Genomic DNA, 14,467 nt, shown 5'->3' with positions numbered 1-14,467 from the left:
TGGCTAATCAAGCTTCCTCAAAAAAATCCCAAACAAAGAACCCCACTGAAAAATCTGTAAATCTGTTGGTAGAAGCCATCAGGATTTTGATTTGACACTTTTTTATAAACTCAACATCTCTTCTTGTAAGCCTCACGCAGGCAGGAGGAATTATTTGCTTTTGTAGTGAAAGAGTCTTACAAACCTACTTAATTGTGTACCCAGTTGACTGCCACTGGGTTCCTCATCTTCTTTCTGTCTTTGGTTTTCAGTTCCCCCAGTAAAAGGAAGTCCCCTATAGGTGCCCTGGCTGTGAGGTGCATTAAGCTGGTCCTAAGACTGTACCCAAATCTTCATCCCCTGTAGCTTTTAAAGTGCTCCTACCTTGAGCACACAATCATGAGTCCAAAATCACTCTGTGCCTTGCAATTCTAAGATAAAATCACTCTGCATTTGGCTATTTCAAGATTCTGATCTGTTAAACACTGTCTGGGTGAAGTGACTGAAGTTTTAGGTGAAATTATTTGGTATAGTGGCTGATGGCTCTAAATAGGGGTAATCAAACGGACTTTTAGACTGTTGTTTAATTTGTTAAATGTAGTAGAAAATCTTATAAAAGGGAAATGTTATGTTCTGGCAGAAAACAATCTTGTCATTATCTGAAAGGCTTTCTCCATGAATGCTCATTCCTTTTTTGCCAGCAGGTATTTGATTTAATGTGACTTTTTCAGAAGGAAAAACTTGGAGAAGTTTCCAAATATAGCGAAAATCTCATCCATGGATTGTGGTTTTATCCTTCAATGCAGATTCCTTCAGGATATTATCTCCAAACCATGAATTCCAACTTGCACTTTGGTGGATTTGTCTTGCCAGTTGCAGTGATGAACGTAATAAGCATCGTGCCCCTACTGATTCTTGTTCCTATTTTGGAGTGCATTAACTCCTGGCTCTTTAGCTCCAAGGACACTGGACATTCTCCAACAATTTACATTGGTATGTAAAAAAAAAAATACATGAGTTTATACAGCTTTAATGCTTTTTGGTTTTCAAAGAGAAATTTCAGTCTGATGGATGGTCCTAAACAATTATATCTGACTATAAATGTTAACATGGATTTGTTTTGGGATGATGCTCAGAAGTAAATATCTTTCAAAGGAAATATACTTAAAAACCAGTCCTGAAACCCTTACTAGATGGTAAGAAAAAAGTATAGGTTTTGTGTAGGACAGACTCTTCTAAAAAATAAAAATTTTGAGGCACACTCACAAATAACTAGGGGTCTTCCTATGGAATTGGTATTGAGAGAAGTAGTATTAGCTATTCATGCCTGAGAATTACTTTGACTTGGCTATCTTCTATATGTTTCTTTATCCATTGGCTTTTGGAAAGTTATTTTACAATTAGAGTCTTTTTTAGAAATTAAAAAACCCTTCAATTTATTAGCTATTCATGCCTGAGAATTACTTTGACTTGGCTATCTTCTATATGTTTCTTTATCCATTAGCTTTTAGAAAGTTATTTTACAATCAGTCTTTTTTTAGAAATTAAAAAACCCTTCAGTAAGATGCTCTCTGACACTGGAGAAATGTGTTGCCCAAAATGATGACTTTGGATTCAGATAACTCAGTTGGGCTTTGTTTTTCTGTGTTTTTTTTATGCTGTAAGTGCGTTATTGATAGGACTGCAGCTCATAAGAAGGAAATTGTATTACCATTAGAACAGCTTCTTCCAGACTCTGCATCATAAATGAAATAAAAGTATCTAGGCTAATTCTGTATGTGCAGAAGGTTTTGGTTGAGAATGGATGAGCAAAAGAAAACATGCAGAATGCTATGCAAAACAAATGGGTGTGCATCACTGGCTGCTGCTCCCATTGAACAGGCTGAATATTCCACAGGGGGAGGTCACTTGGAAAGGTACAGCCTTCCTCCCCAGCACTATTTCCATTAGAATTAATTTTCATTAGGATGTCTAATATGAGGTAAATGTTCAAGTGTTTAGTATTTTCATTGTTAAAATTGTTATTGTACCCCCAGTCACAGTCAGAAGAGATCTTCAAAGGTGAAGTGTTACCCCTTTCTCACAGAAATGGTAAAAAGAAGTTTTCCCTGTTGTAGATTGACACTTATTCTAGAGAAACTCATAGCCTAGAAGCAATGATATCTTTAACAAGAGTTAGGCCACCTTCTCTTGACACTGATGTGGTTTCTTTTATTTATTTGGTTTTTAATTACCCCCAAACCTCTTATGCTCTAGGATCTGAAGGGATCTACTGCAACACCCTTCAGATGGCAGCTACATGTAGTACCAGCAGTAAAGCAGCTTCCATTCTGTATTCACTTAAAACTATTCCCTTTCATAGATATTCTCACTCAACTTCCTACATTTTTTTTTCCTCCAGTCTGCATTGCAAAGCTCAGATGAAAATATTTATAAACCGCTATTTTCTCAGTGTGCTGCTATTAATTCAGTGCCCCATGGCAGGCTGCACAGTGAGTACTGACACACACAGAGGTATTAATCTGACTAAATTAGCCTAATTAAGAGTGTTATTAAGTTTTATACAAACCAGAAGCATATAACACAGCAGGTTGCAATTAGCCTAGTTTTTAAAATAACATCTGCATTAAAACACAAAAAGCACATTCAGATAATCATTTTCCTTTAAACCATGGAATTTTCAAGTTAGTATTAATGTTCTATCCTGTTATGTTGAACAGCAGTAGAATATATGCAGTGGTTTGTTGTTAATAGGTTCATTTATCAAAATAGCCTCCTGTTAGGGGTGATAAACTACCTGAGGCATAAAAATACCTGTGAGTACAGGCAATGGCTTTAGATATCCAAGTATATGACTGCACCTGCAAGTATGGTACACCTCTAAGTGCCAATATTTTTGCCAACAGTTAATTAGGTTCTCAATTATTTTCAGCAACAAAATTGGAAGTATAAATAGGCAGTTGGTGTTAAGCCAGCCTATAACTATATTTTAATTCTACTCTTGTAAGAAGGAGAAATTTAAGTAGTTTTCTGGAAATTTTCAGCATGTTAAGAATAGCAGTTTTCAAGGGATGAACAATGTAGACAACTGAAATACCTGGTTGCTCTGTATTAAGGGTCTACATAAAAACTGTAATCTCTGACTCTATAGTTGTTGGTTTATTCATAAAGGTCCACTACAGTCTCTAGGTAATATAAAGAACCTTGTCCCAGAATCACCCCTAAATATTACTAAAACAACTTGTTCTCCTGTAAAACCAAAGCCTCAGACAATCATTCCAAGCCTCTCGCTTTAAAGAGGACTGAAGGGAGAAGAGTAAAGATGAAAACTGTATCTCCAAGGCTCTTGGTTTCTTCCTCTACCACTTAAAGTCTTGGGGGAAAAAAAGCTGAAATTTTTGGGTACCTGGAGGTTCCTTTTCCTGAAATGTATTGGCTTTTAGCAAAGGAAAATGCTTCAGGTCTGTTGCACTGTTAGGAATACTGAACTGCTGGAGGTTTCTTCAGTACCAACATAATTTTTCACTAGGAGAACTCCTGCTTTGGATGACTACAAGAAGCTCCTTGAGGGCTTCATACCTGGCTTTAATAAGGTGCATTGGCCAGAAAATGCTGTTGAATTCCCTCCTGTCATCAATTTTCAAGCAAAAATTCATTGATATTCTCATTAAGCACTAGAGGAGCCTAAACAGCTTCCAAGGCTCAGGTTAGGATATTTAAAGCTGTGAACATACAGGAAAAGTGCTAGAAGAAGGGTGTGAGAGTTTGGTGCTGAGGAAGACACAGAGACCTGCAAAAACACAGCAAGGCCAAGGCCACTTAGCTATTTGATTTTTTTATAATACCTGCTGAAAAACAGTGACACTAAAAAAGACAAAGTGTATATATGTTATAAATATAATATGAAACCAGCTTTTGGCTGTTCATGTCCAATCTAATAAGTGTAGCAATTGCCAGTCATGAAGGCTTGGTAAGAAAAACATGGTCTAAGCATTTGAGCCAAAACTGCCAAAAGCAATCAAGTTCTCCTCACGTTATAGCTTCAAAATGCTGGCAAATCAGAATTTTAGTCAAAATCAATGGGACCTCAAACCACCAGAAGTATAGATAATTGTGGTTCAGAGACTTGGAAACCTTGCTTTCTTTGTGTTTTTCTTTTCTGAGAGGATACAACCATTTCATACCACCAAGATCAAGAAATAGAAAATCATGTATTTTAATACTATCCTCTATGCAATGGGTGAAGTGTGGGGTAGTTATAATACACCTGAGTTTTGGAAGTATTTCCTGCTGCCTGGTAGTTTTGTTCCTACCCTTTCTCTTGCATGATCTGGTTTGCCTCTTCTTTCTTTTCTCCTTTTCTCTCTCAATCTTAAAAAAAAAAAAAAGTAAGAAGTTCTCCTTTGTGATTTTTGGTCTTTAGAGGTTTTCCTTGTGAACTCTGAAATTTTTTTGTGTGTGATGAGCCAATGTCCTTTTGCCTTATATACATAGCAAGCACTCTTTATTTGTGTTGACATGTCCAGAAAAAAATTATTTGGGGTGGGAAGATTCTTCTGCAGGAGAGGAGTTTGCTGCACTCTAATGACAGGATGGTCCTGTAAGTATGGCCTTGGTGAATGCTCTGTGCTCTTCACCCAGTTGTAGGTCATTTATCTGCTGCTCTTTCCGTGATGGCTGCTGGTTTCTCCGAAATCCACCGCAAGCACTTCCCTCAGGTGGAGCAGACTCTCTCCGAGGAGCTCCTCCTGGTCTCCTCCATGCCTTGCTTCCACTTGGCTCCTCAGTACGTCCTGCTTGGAGTGGCTGAAGCCTTGGTAACTCCCTCCTGTAAGTAAAATCAAACAGGCTAAAGCAAGGGTGTCCTGATTCTCAGAGAACTGTATCAGCTTCCTAAAAATAATTACTGTCATCTGATGTTTTATCCCTGGCTCTCTTCCACGGGCTTAATGAGCAGATCTGTGCTTTACCTGCTTCAGAGAAGCATAATTTGTCTTGCTGGCTGTAGCTCAGGATGAGCAGTGATGTTTCAGATCCAGGGGAAGGGGGCACAGTCCCCTCTTTGGTCCGGGAGCTGAACCTGCTTCAGGCAGGGGCTGCACTGGATGAGCTCCTGAGACCCCTCCTGGGCTGGAGTCTCCTGTGAGGATTTTATTGAGAAGGAATAAAAACACACATGAGAGCTGAGCTGTGGTTATGCTCTGGGACCACCTTAAAGTCCACAGTCAGAGCAAGCTGAAGCAATTTTGATTTTTGGGCCCAGCTGATGGAGTTATCACGTGTTTTTCACGGGCACAGAGTGTGTGTGGGCAGGTGAAAGGGACAGGTTAACCTGGAGAAGGGTGTAGGCAGTGCAAGGCTTTTGTTAGTGCTCCAACCAGGAGTCATGAGAACATGCCTCCCCAGATCATCACGTCTTGGCTTGTGACATGGAGCCAGAGATAAACACTCCTGTTTTTCAGAGCTCAGCTTGTGCCTGCCATCCACACATTATGTAGTCATACTCTTGATTGTGCGTCTGAACCTTTTCTGCTTTCCATAATTTACTTTTCTGTGTCTACACTGACATTTTGGAGGCTTGTTTTCTTCTGAGGAGCATGCAGAGTGCTCACCAGTGTTTTACCTTGCAGAGCTTAAAAAAAAAAAAGTTAGTATTATAAAAATAATCTAAGCAACATTCACTTAGAGACATAGGTAAAGTAATTGACTGGCTGATCTCTGCAGGCATTTAATTCTCTGAGTGTCTCTTGTTCCAGTGCAGCCCCAGAAATGTTCAGGTTTTTATTTAAGAGCAGGAAATAACTTCAGTGTCTCAGCTTCATTCTTATACTCTGAGACTACCGAGATCTGTGGGTCACAGTCTGTCATTAAAAAGGTAATTTTCCCTAGTTTTAAATACTTAGCACTTTCATAATGCCTCTTCATCTGATAGCTCTCAAGTACTTAACTGAGACAGGTTTCTAGGCAGGTAATTTGGTTTCTAGGTTACAGGCTAAGTGTAACTGAAAACTGTGACCTTCTCTGTTTAGCTTAACAAAAAAAAAGGTTAGGAGGTGACTTGCTTACAGTCTTCTCATGCAAAAGCAGAAGAATATTGCTGGTAGAATAAGGCCTTTTAATCTAGCACACTGGGACACAACTGGAGTCCAGTGACTGGAAGATTACATTAACCTTTAGAAAAGAAATAAAACTCCATCTTAGGGGTTGTCTTCCTTTTTTTTTTTTTTTTTTTTTAGACCTTTTTTAAAGGATTGTGGTTGGAATTTCTTTGGAAGAAAAGCTGTCCTTCCCTATTTAAATAAGGATTAAGCCTCGTGCTTAGAGCTGCAGTGAGAGGTGTGACTTCAGAACCCAGCTAAATGGGACTAAGTCTAAAGACTTGCAGATAAAAAGCCACAGGGAGGTGCCTAAATTAGGATATTGCTGTAGTTGATGGGGAAGAAGGTCTGCAATCATGGTAAAAATTGGTGTCTGGCCCTGTTTTCACGGAGTGTCTGGGCAGGGCAAGGCAGCTCTCTGCAGTCTGGGACTTCCAGCTGCTGCTGGAGAGGAGCCTGGCTTTCCCCCAGCTCCTGCACTGGCTGAGTCCACTGCATCATCTCCAGCCTCTGCATCCAGGCTTCTGAACTGAGCTCTGGCTTCCTACTTCAGTTAGAACCCAGTTGCTGTTCAGGAGCCATCTGGTGAATCTCTGGATGTCAGTGACAGCCTAGACCCTTACAGGACTGTCCCACCTTTCCTGGCATTTCACTGCCTTCTTATGCAGAAGGACAAATTCAGTTATTACAATAATTTACTGGACCTGAAAGTACATGATCCAAGCTGAGGAGGGAAATGTTCACTCTCTTAAGCAGAGGGAAGAAATGGCTCATTTCTGAAGAGATGTTAGGTTTGGCACATTGAACTCTTTATTTTCATTAGGATCTCTCTTATTGAGGTTGTTCAGCCTGGAAAAGCTTCAAGGTGACTTAATTGTATCATTTCAGTACTTGACAAGAGCCTACAAGAAGAGATAGAGATTATTTACAAGGGCATGGAGTGACAGGACAAAGGGGAACAGCTTCAGACTGAGAGTAGGCTTGGATTAGGTATCAGGAGGAAATTCTTTACTGTGAGGGTGCTGAGGCTCTGGCACAGGTTACCCAGAGAAGCTGTGCCTCTCCCATCCCTGGCAGTGCCCAAGGCCAGGCTGGGCTCTCAGTGGAAGGTGTCCTTGCCCATAGCAGTGGGGTTGGAACTGGAGGACTTTTAAAGTCCCTCCCAACCCAAGCTCTTCCATAATTTCATCCCTGATACTTAGAACTTTATTTTATATTTATACAATATTTTTCATTATCTTGTTGATAGGATATTTGAATAATCATCTGCTTTGGGTGGCACGAGCATCTCTTAGATTAGTATCTGCCTCTAGGAGTCTGAAAAACAAAATCAAACTATGGTATTGCTCTTCTCCACAGTGCCACAAAGTTCTCACTAGCCTTTGACAGGCTGAATTTGTAACTCCAGCTTGGTTTTAACCAGGAAGATAGAGCTCTGTTAGTTAGAGGATATATTGGGGATGGCTTTGCCCACCAATAAATTGCAATAGTCTCCAGGGGGAAATGCAGCAGCTGTTGAACAGTTCCCAGCAGCACCGTGGGGAAAGGGAGGAGTGGAGCAGGCTGTTGGAGCAGCAGGGGTGATTTAGGTAAGCAGGATGCAATTACCCAGGCTGAATTTGACCAAGATGCATGTTTTGCACCCCTGCTTTTAGAAGGGGTGAACAACCAGGAACTTTTAAGTCTTTTAGTGTCTCAAGCTCTGTACAATGCTTCAGGCTGTTGCATCTACAGAGGGTGACCCAGGCTCACCTGCTTTCTCTTGCCCTCAGGCTTCTGGTTCCTACTGTGAGTGAGGAAGAAAACACTGCCCGTGGTACTTTTTTTTCTTTCATATGTTTTCAAAGCTCTCATTTGGACACCCAAATTAAAAATGGTGAAAGGTGGTGATTGCAGAGTTTCATTTGTATTCAGAGGTGCTTCAGGCAACTCAGAATCCAAATAGGAGCCTCTGCTGGCTAGTTTTTCAAGCTGGAGGTCATTCTAATTCAACAAATAAAGCAGGTGGGGACACTCTGGGATTGGGAGAAAAAAAGGGGAGGAGAACTCAAGGAGTGAAATTAGGAAACAAAGTTTTTGGTGATAGCGAAAATTGCACAAAAAGAACAGCTATCCTAGTCTTGCTGTTACAGCCAAATTACAGCTGGTGGGATTATTTATAGGCACCCATGCTACAGCAGCAGGCTGCAGCTTCCCCTCTGCACCAAAGCTGTTGCTGCTCCTGGTTTAGCCTTCTGGCAAGAAAGTGAGGAATGAGGCCTTAAAAATGAGCCAGTGAGCCTGAGGGTTGCACTCCAGGGAACCAGGAGCATTGTCCAGCCTCAAGGTAAAGCAAGCTAACCGTCCAAATTAAGGCAGAGCTCTAGATTTTGGAAGTATTTACTGGTGGCTGTGCTGCACTGGCTCTGAGATAGGAGGTCCTGCTGTTCTGCAGTTAAATATCACATTCTCTGCCTTGGTGCTTACTGGCTGTGGTGGAGTTTCTCTGCTCTTTCTTGTGCCTGAGGTTTTGAAAGGTGCAAGCAAATGTCTGGGTGGAAGATCTTTCTGTACTTGTGGAACAGGGAGAGCTGTGTGGGGGTAGTTTATTACAGATATTAGTTTAAGCAGTTTAGATAATGCTTTGTTACAGGGTACATATTAGCATGTTATAGGGTACATCTGATTGCCCCTCTGCAGCAAGTACATTCTCTGCATAAAATATGGAAATTCACTAATAGACATGCTTTGAGGTTTTTTTTCTGTGTTATCTATGTTCTGCCATCATTTAACTCATTTTGGTTTTTGGTTTTTTAGGGGTTTTTTTCTTTTTTAACTTGTAACTTTATCTGCTTCCTTCCTAAGGTTCCTTACTTTCATTCTGGCTTGTGCCTGAAAGAATGAGAGGGATTTCCATGCATTTTTTAGCTCTCTTTAATGGAGCTGGCTGCTTTATGGGAGCTCTCTTTGTTCAGACAGCCCACGCAGGCACTCAAGGTAAGAGTATGCTCCTGATGGGTGCTCCTGAGCAGTTTTCTAATATTATTGATTTGGAGAATCAGGCAGCAGAATTAAAAGGGATGCCAAAGTTTTATTGATTTGCTCTCACAATTAAGATGGAATTAAGATAGGAAATAGCCTTCCAGCTGTATTCATCCAATTTTAATGAGTCATCTTGGTTTTGATAGTCGGAGTAATTAGAGGATGGCATCTTGCAGGAAGTCCTCCTGTCCAATCCCTGAACTTCTGTTCTGGAAGTCTGAAAATAAATTGGCTAGGAAGCACCTTTTTGTGTGCATGAAGAAGTACATTCATGCTATTCACACTTACATGGAACCCTCTGGCCTCGAGAGCAAGAGGTGAGCTTTAAAGAATGGGGAATATTCCTTCCTGTTTGTCCCAGTGTGGGACAGGATTGAGGTTCCAGGGCTCAGGGTTTCAAAGCTGTCGGGGGATCTCACTCTCCTGCACCCACTGGTTCCTCTGCCTTTTCCAAGCTTTTGGAACAGCCAGATTCTGTGACAATGCTGTCTCCCTGTGGGCTTGTCCTTTTGCAGATGAATGCTGCAATTCCCACAAATCTTCCTGTTTCAAAAGCAGGTTCAGCCTGTTGAGGTGCATTCAGTGGAAGCTCTGAGCTGCAGTTGTTCTTGGGTTACTGACTTTCAAAATAAGCTAGCAATGTCTTAAAGTCATTTTTCCTTTGCTGCTGAATCTTTGTTCAATACAGAAAATACTTTTTTCACAAGTAAATTTAACAAGCAAAGCACTTGAGTTCTTGAACTGAGGGACAGGCATAGTAAATTTGCTCACAAATTTGAAGTAGTCCCACTGCTGAAGGAATATTTCTGAAGATGCCATTGCCAAGATCTGGTGGAACAGAGAAATGTTCTTTAGAGACCACGACTGCTGGCCCTAATGCATGACACCACTGCAACTGGTGCAGGATTTTGTAACTGTTTAGGGTCAAAGTTTTGGGTTCTTCTCTTTCCTACATAAAGAATCATGGAATTTAAAATCAAGCAGAAGTGGGTGTTTTGAAAGTGTGACAAGAAAATTTTATTCCTGCTCGCAAGATCTGAACAAACAAATGATGCCTTGACACGCAGTCCAGTTTTTAAGTAAAAAATTCAATTAAAATTTTATTACAAGGTATAAAACATCACCTGAAGATGGGTAAAAAAAAACCAGGAATATCTCCATAAATGAATCAGGCAAAGAACTATTAAGCCCCAAACCATTCACTGTGGAGAACTGAGCTCCTTGAATATCCCCCAGTAGGAAAGGTTGTTTTTCATTATTGTGAGTTCAGTGTAACATGGGGTAAATTAAACACTTTAAGACAGACTGTGTTGCTGATTTTTTCTTTCTCCCCCCCTCCAAAATATGGAAACTATTAATTTTTATGAGATTGAAATATTTAGTAAAACTGACATTTTACTGCAATTTGACTTTGGAAATAATTAAAAAATTGCAAAATAACTAAGCAAAATAAATAATAAAAAAATTAAAGTAAATAATGTCAGTACCAAAATATTTTGCCTGCATTGTGTCACTATTATGCAATTAATTTTTTTACTCAGTATTTCTGTCCTCTGTGATAGAGGAAACCAATTTTTGCATTTGATTTGCAATTCAGTAGATTTTTGTCTGCCTTTCTGTCAAGGTGATTAATCTTTTTTTTTTTTTTTTTGTGAAATCATTTAATTGATCCATAACAAGTTTTTTCTTGCCAGAAATATTGTTTTAACAGAGATGGAGAATTTTTATCCTGCATGAGACCAAGAAGGCTGAACTCTGAATTCTCCACAGGCTGCAGTTGCCACGTTCTAACCCCTTTTGCTCAGGATTCTTGAGCAAACTGAAAAGTTGAAAAGTTTCCTGGCTAAAATATTCCTCACTCTTAGAAAGTTTGGATGGCAAACTTCTCAACTTCATTTTTTTCTTTCTTTTTTTTTTTTCTTTCTTTTTCCAAAGCTGTCTTTGTTTAACTCTGTCAGACCTGCTGTTCCTGTAGGTGGAATTGACTGCGCCATTATCCTGAGCAAAAGTCACTCTGGAATTTCCAAGGGAATCAGTGACACTCTGTATTCAGATTAAGGTGCTGTGATGGGAATGACTGCTGCTAAGCAGGAAAATTCCTCTGCAAAACTTGAAAAGCTTTAGGGAAAATGAAGTGAAAAATTCTTAGTGATTGCTCTGTTGCTCCAGTTAGGAGAGTGTTGGAGATTACTGCCCTATTAATATGTAAACAACATATTACTGGGCTCTCACTTTTTATTTTTAAAAATAATTAGGATCTCACTGGGTATCTCTTTCTCAGTGTTCCTTGCTTGAAGAAGATTAATAATTCCAAATTGCCACACAATTCACAGCTTGCAAGTGATGGTGATGTTCCTGTGAGTTCATTTGTGTTCTAATGCTCCTCTGCTCATCCCAGGCTGCTGCCCTGCTGGCTCCTGAATCACTGTAGGTTTAGGATCAGACTTTTGGAGGTGGGGATAGACTACAGCAAAACAAAAAAAATGTGTTTTAGTCTCCCTTTTGTTTTTCCCCTAGTTTGGTAGGAAATGTTATACATGTAATTTTTACAGTGGACCTTGAAAAAAAAAAAAAAAAAAAAAAAAAAAAAAAAAGTATTTTAGTCTCCCTTTTGGTTTTCCCCTAGTTTGGTAGGAAATGTTATACATGTAATTTTTACAGTGGACCTTGGTGCTCATTACAATCAGCAATTTTTTTTTTAAATTTAATAAAACCTAGTTGTTGCCTAATGAACCCACTAAAGATGAGTGCTGTAGGGAACAAATTTGTGGCCTCTCTTAAGTCAAATTAAAATCCAATGACACAAATTAAGTTTTTTTTACTCACTTTTTTTCAGATCTGTTTAAAGAGCTTATAAATATTCTGTATCTGGACAATTTATGAAACTGGGAGTAAAACAAACCAACCAGAACTTTTTCTTTTTTTTTCCCTAAAAAAAGTCTCAGCTAATTTACTAATTTTTAATATTGGAAGAGCAAGTTCTTTATCTTTTGCAGCAAGAGAGGGTAGTGTTGATGAAATGGTTCTGTAAGATTTAACAAGGCTCAGTGAGTGACTCCTGGGCTATGGATGCTTTTGTCTTGTCCCATGATTCTTATTTCACTGAAACCTGAGCCAAGACTATTTCTGGTTCTCCCATCTCTCAGCACTGAGACCATGTTTTTCCATGTTCCTGCAGCGAAGTAGATCCTCCACTGTGTATTTTGAAGTGTTGAAGCACAGAGGGTGTTGACAAAATTTAAACATTTTTATATCCTATTTTATGCCGCTAGTTTAGAATTTTATTTGGGTTTTTATTGGCAGAGTTGATCAGATATCAGTCACAGTCAAAGCTGCATTAATCATTTTTAACGCATCTATGGAGGATGGTGTGAATATGGTAAAATAAGACTTTTTTTAAAAAAATCTGACGAGTGCAAACAGATGATGGGTGACAGTGATATTTTCAGTACAAGCTGGGAAACTGCTTTCTTTTGGATCCCTTACCTCTCCTAACATTTTAACGGAAGAAGATGCAAGACAAAACCTGTCCTCTTATGCCAATCATTTCAGAATATATTTCTCTAAAAATATTAATATAAATATGTAAGAAAGAAATAAAAATAAAAGAAGGTCAGAGGAAGGAAAATGTCCCAGACACAGTTTTCCTGCTTGTATTTAGAGAATCACGGGGGGGAAGGGGGTTGTGATTTGAGTTTGGGTTTTTTTGTTCTTTTTATCATTTTAGTCTTGTGTGATTCTAAATACCAAAGATGATAAAGCTAAAGGATATTTCTTGCAGTCCAGATGGTGGTGGCCACTGGTGCCTGCTTAGCTAATAGGGATTAGAGGCAGAGTGAGGCTTTAATTTGGGTATGATCAAACACTAAATATATGCCCACTAAGTTGATGAAATGAAGGAAGGCAATACAAACCTTTTTAAAATATTAATTAATGGATTTTTTATAATGATAGCATTGATTGTAGGATAGCTGCAAAAATGCAGCAATGATACAGGATAGAGGAACTTCTGGAATTTGTTTATTTCAGGGTTTTCCCCAGTAATAAAATAGGATAGTGCAAAAAATCAGCAAAAAATTCTGGATGCCTCCTGGTGCAACTTTCCCTTGAGCTCTCTGAGGGTGCCACCGGAGCAGCAGAAATGTTGTGTGCACTAATATTTGTCAAGGACTGACCCTTTTCAGGTTTTGTTGAATGGCTGGTGTTGCCAGCAGCTCCTTGCTGCCAGTCACCCACCAGAAACAGCCCAGGAAAGTTTTCTGTCCGTGTCCTAATCTCTGCTTCACCTCTGCCTCCTTTGGTAGGATCAGTTGTTTCCTCTTGGTGTATTGTAAATTATTCCTTCTTCTTGGACTAACTGAGCGATTTTTGGTGCAAAAATGGTACAAAAGGACTCCAAAATATCAGTGAAAATTTACCAGGTGCTTTATTTCCATGATTGCAGAGCAGACTTGAGGAACAGACTCTGCCTAGGCTTCATTTTCTAACTTGCTCTAAATTTGCCATAAAATACATAAGCAATTCACCTCTAACCAGTAGAAAACATCTATTTAAAATAATGCACCTAAAGGAAACTTCTGTTTCTTTGTGGTGATTCATGCTACTAAGTATTTCTATTGTTGGAATAAAAATGGAAATCAGGAGCTTGTTGCAGAAAGTTAATTCCCAGTGAGCAATTATCTATGTGACAAACCAACCTTGTAATTGCCACTTCTGTTGGCAGTCTCCACAGAAAAGGAAAAGATGCACAGAGCCCAAAGGCAGTATCTTTTGGGGAAAAGTGAATTGTTAGCATGTTGCATGCTGAGGCAAGGATGGGAAGGTGCTGGACTCTTCAATCACAGCAGTGCCCAGGGTGCTGAATTCCAGCAAAACCAAAAAACTGGCCCAGGGAGTTCCTGATGTTCGTGGCTGAGAGTGAAATCCTGAGAGTATGAACCCCAAAGGCAGTTGGAGGAGGGTGCTGGAGCCTCGTGGGAGGTGTTAGAGGGGTCAGGGGTGAGAGAAGCTAAAGGGAAATTTGGTGCCTGAAACACGTGGGTGAAGTTCTCACACTGATGACTTCTCTCTCTCAAAACTGCAAGCAGAGGAGAGAATTCTCTTTAAAGTGAGTATAAGCAGATGTAAGTGTAGTCCAGGTTTATCCCCTATTTCATGGGGAGAAAAAAAAATATTAAAAGGAAAAGTAATGAAAGAAGAGTGAGAAGTAATTTTTTTTTTTTTTTGGCTGTAAGTAGGAAAGGGTTCTATTCATTTTTGCTGCATCCACTGATGAAAATGTATACTGGAAGGATTACAGTCTGGATATCCTTAGGACTGCAGCCATCCTTGTTCCTCTGTAGAGGAAGGGACAGCAAGCCTTGTTGTCC

The 14,467-nt window shown here is 39.6% G+C and overlaps 1 protein-coding gene across 1 annotated transcript in view; it reads left to right on the top strand.

The window, feature by feature from the left end:
* Window positions 1–14,467, top strand: part of SLC15A5 (solute carrier family 15 member 5) — a 31,018-nt gene that overhangs the window by 12,627 nt on the left and 3,924 nt on the right. The window contains exons 6-8 of the mRNA XM_041398819.1: window positions 786–972; window positions 4,621–4,809; window positions 8,922–9,053. Of these exons, the coding sequence (XP_041254753.1) occupies window positions 786–972; window positions 4,621–4,809; window positions 8,922–9,053 (508 nt within the window). The remainder of the gene's footprint in view (window positions 1–785; window positions 973–4,620; window positions 4,810–8,921; window positions 9,054–14,467) is intronic.

The sequence above is a fragment of the Onychostruthus taczanowskii genome, unplaced genomic scaffold, assembly GCF_017590055.1.
Source record: "Onychostruthus taczanowskii isolate IOZ18803 unplaced genomic scaffold, ASM1759005v1 scaffold15, whole genome shotgun sequence".
In the NCBI taxonomy this organism is placed as follows: domain Eukaryota; kingdom Metazoa; phylum Chordata; class Aves; order Passeriformes; family Passeridae; genus Onychostruthus; species Onychostruthus taczanowskii.
This window is presented reverse-complemented; position numbering and strand designations above follow the sequence as displayed.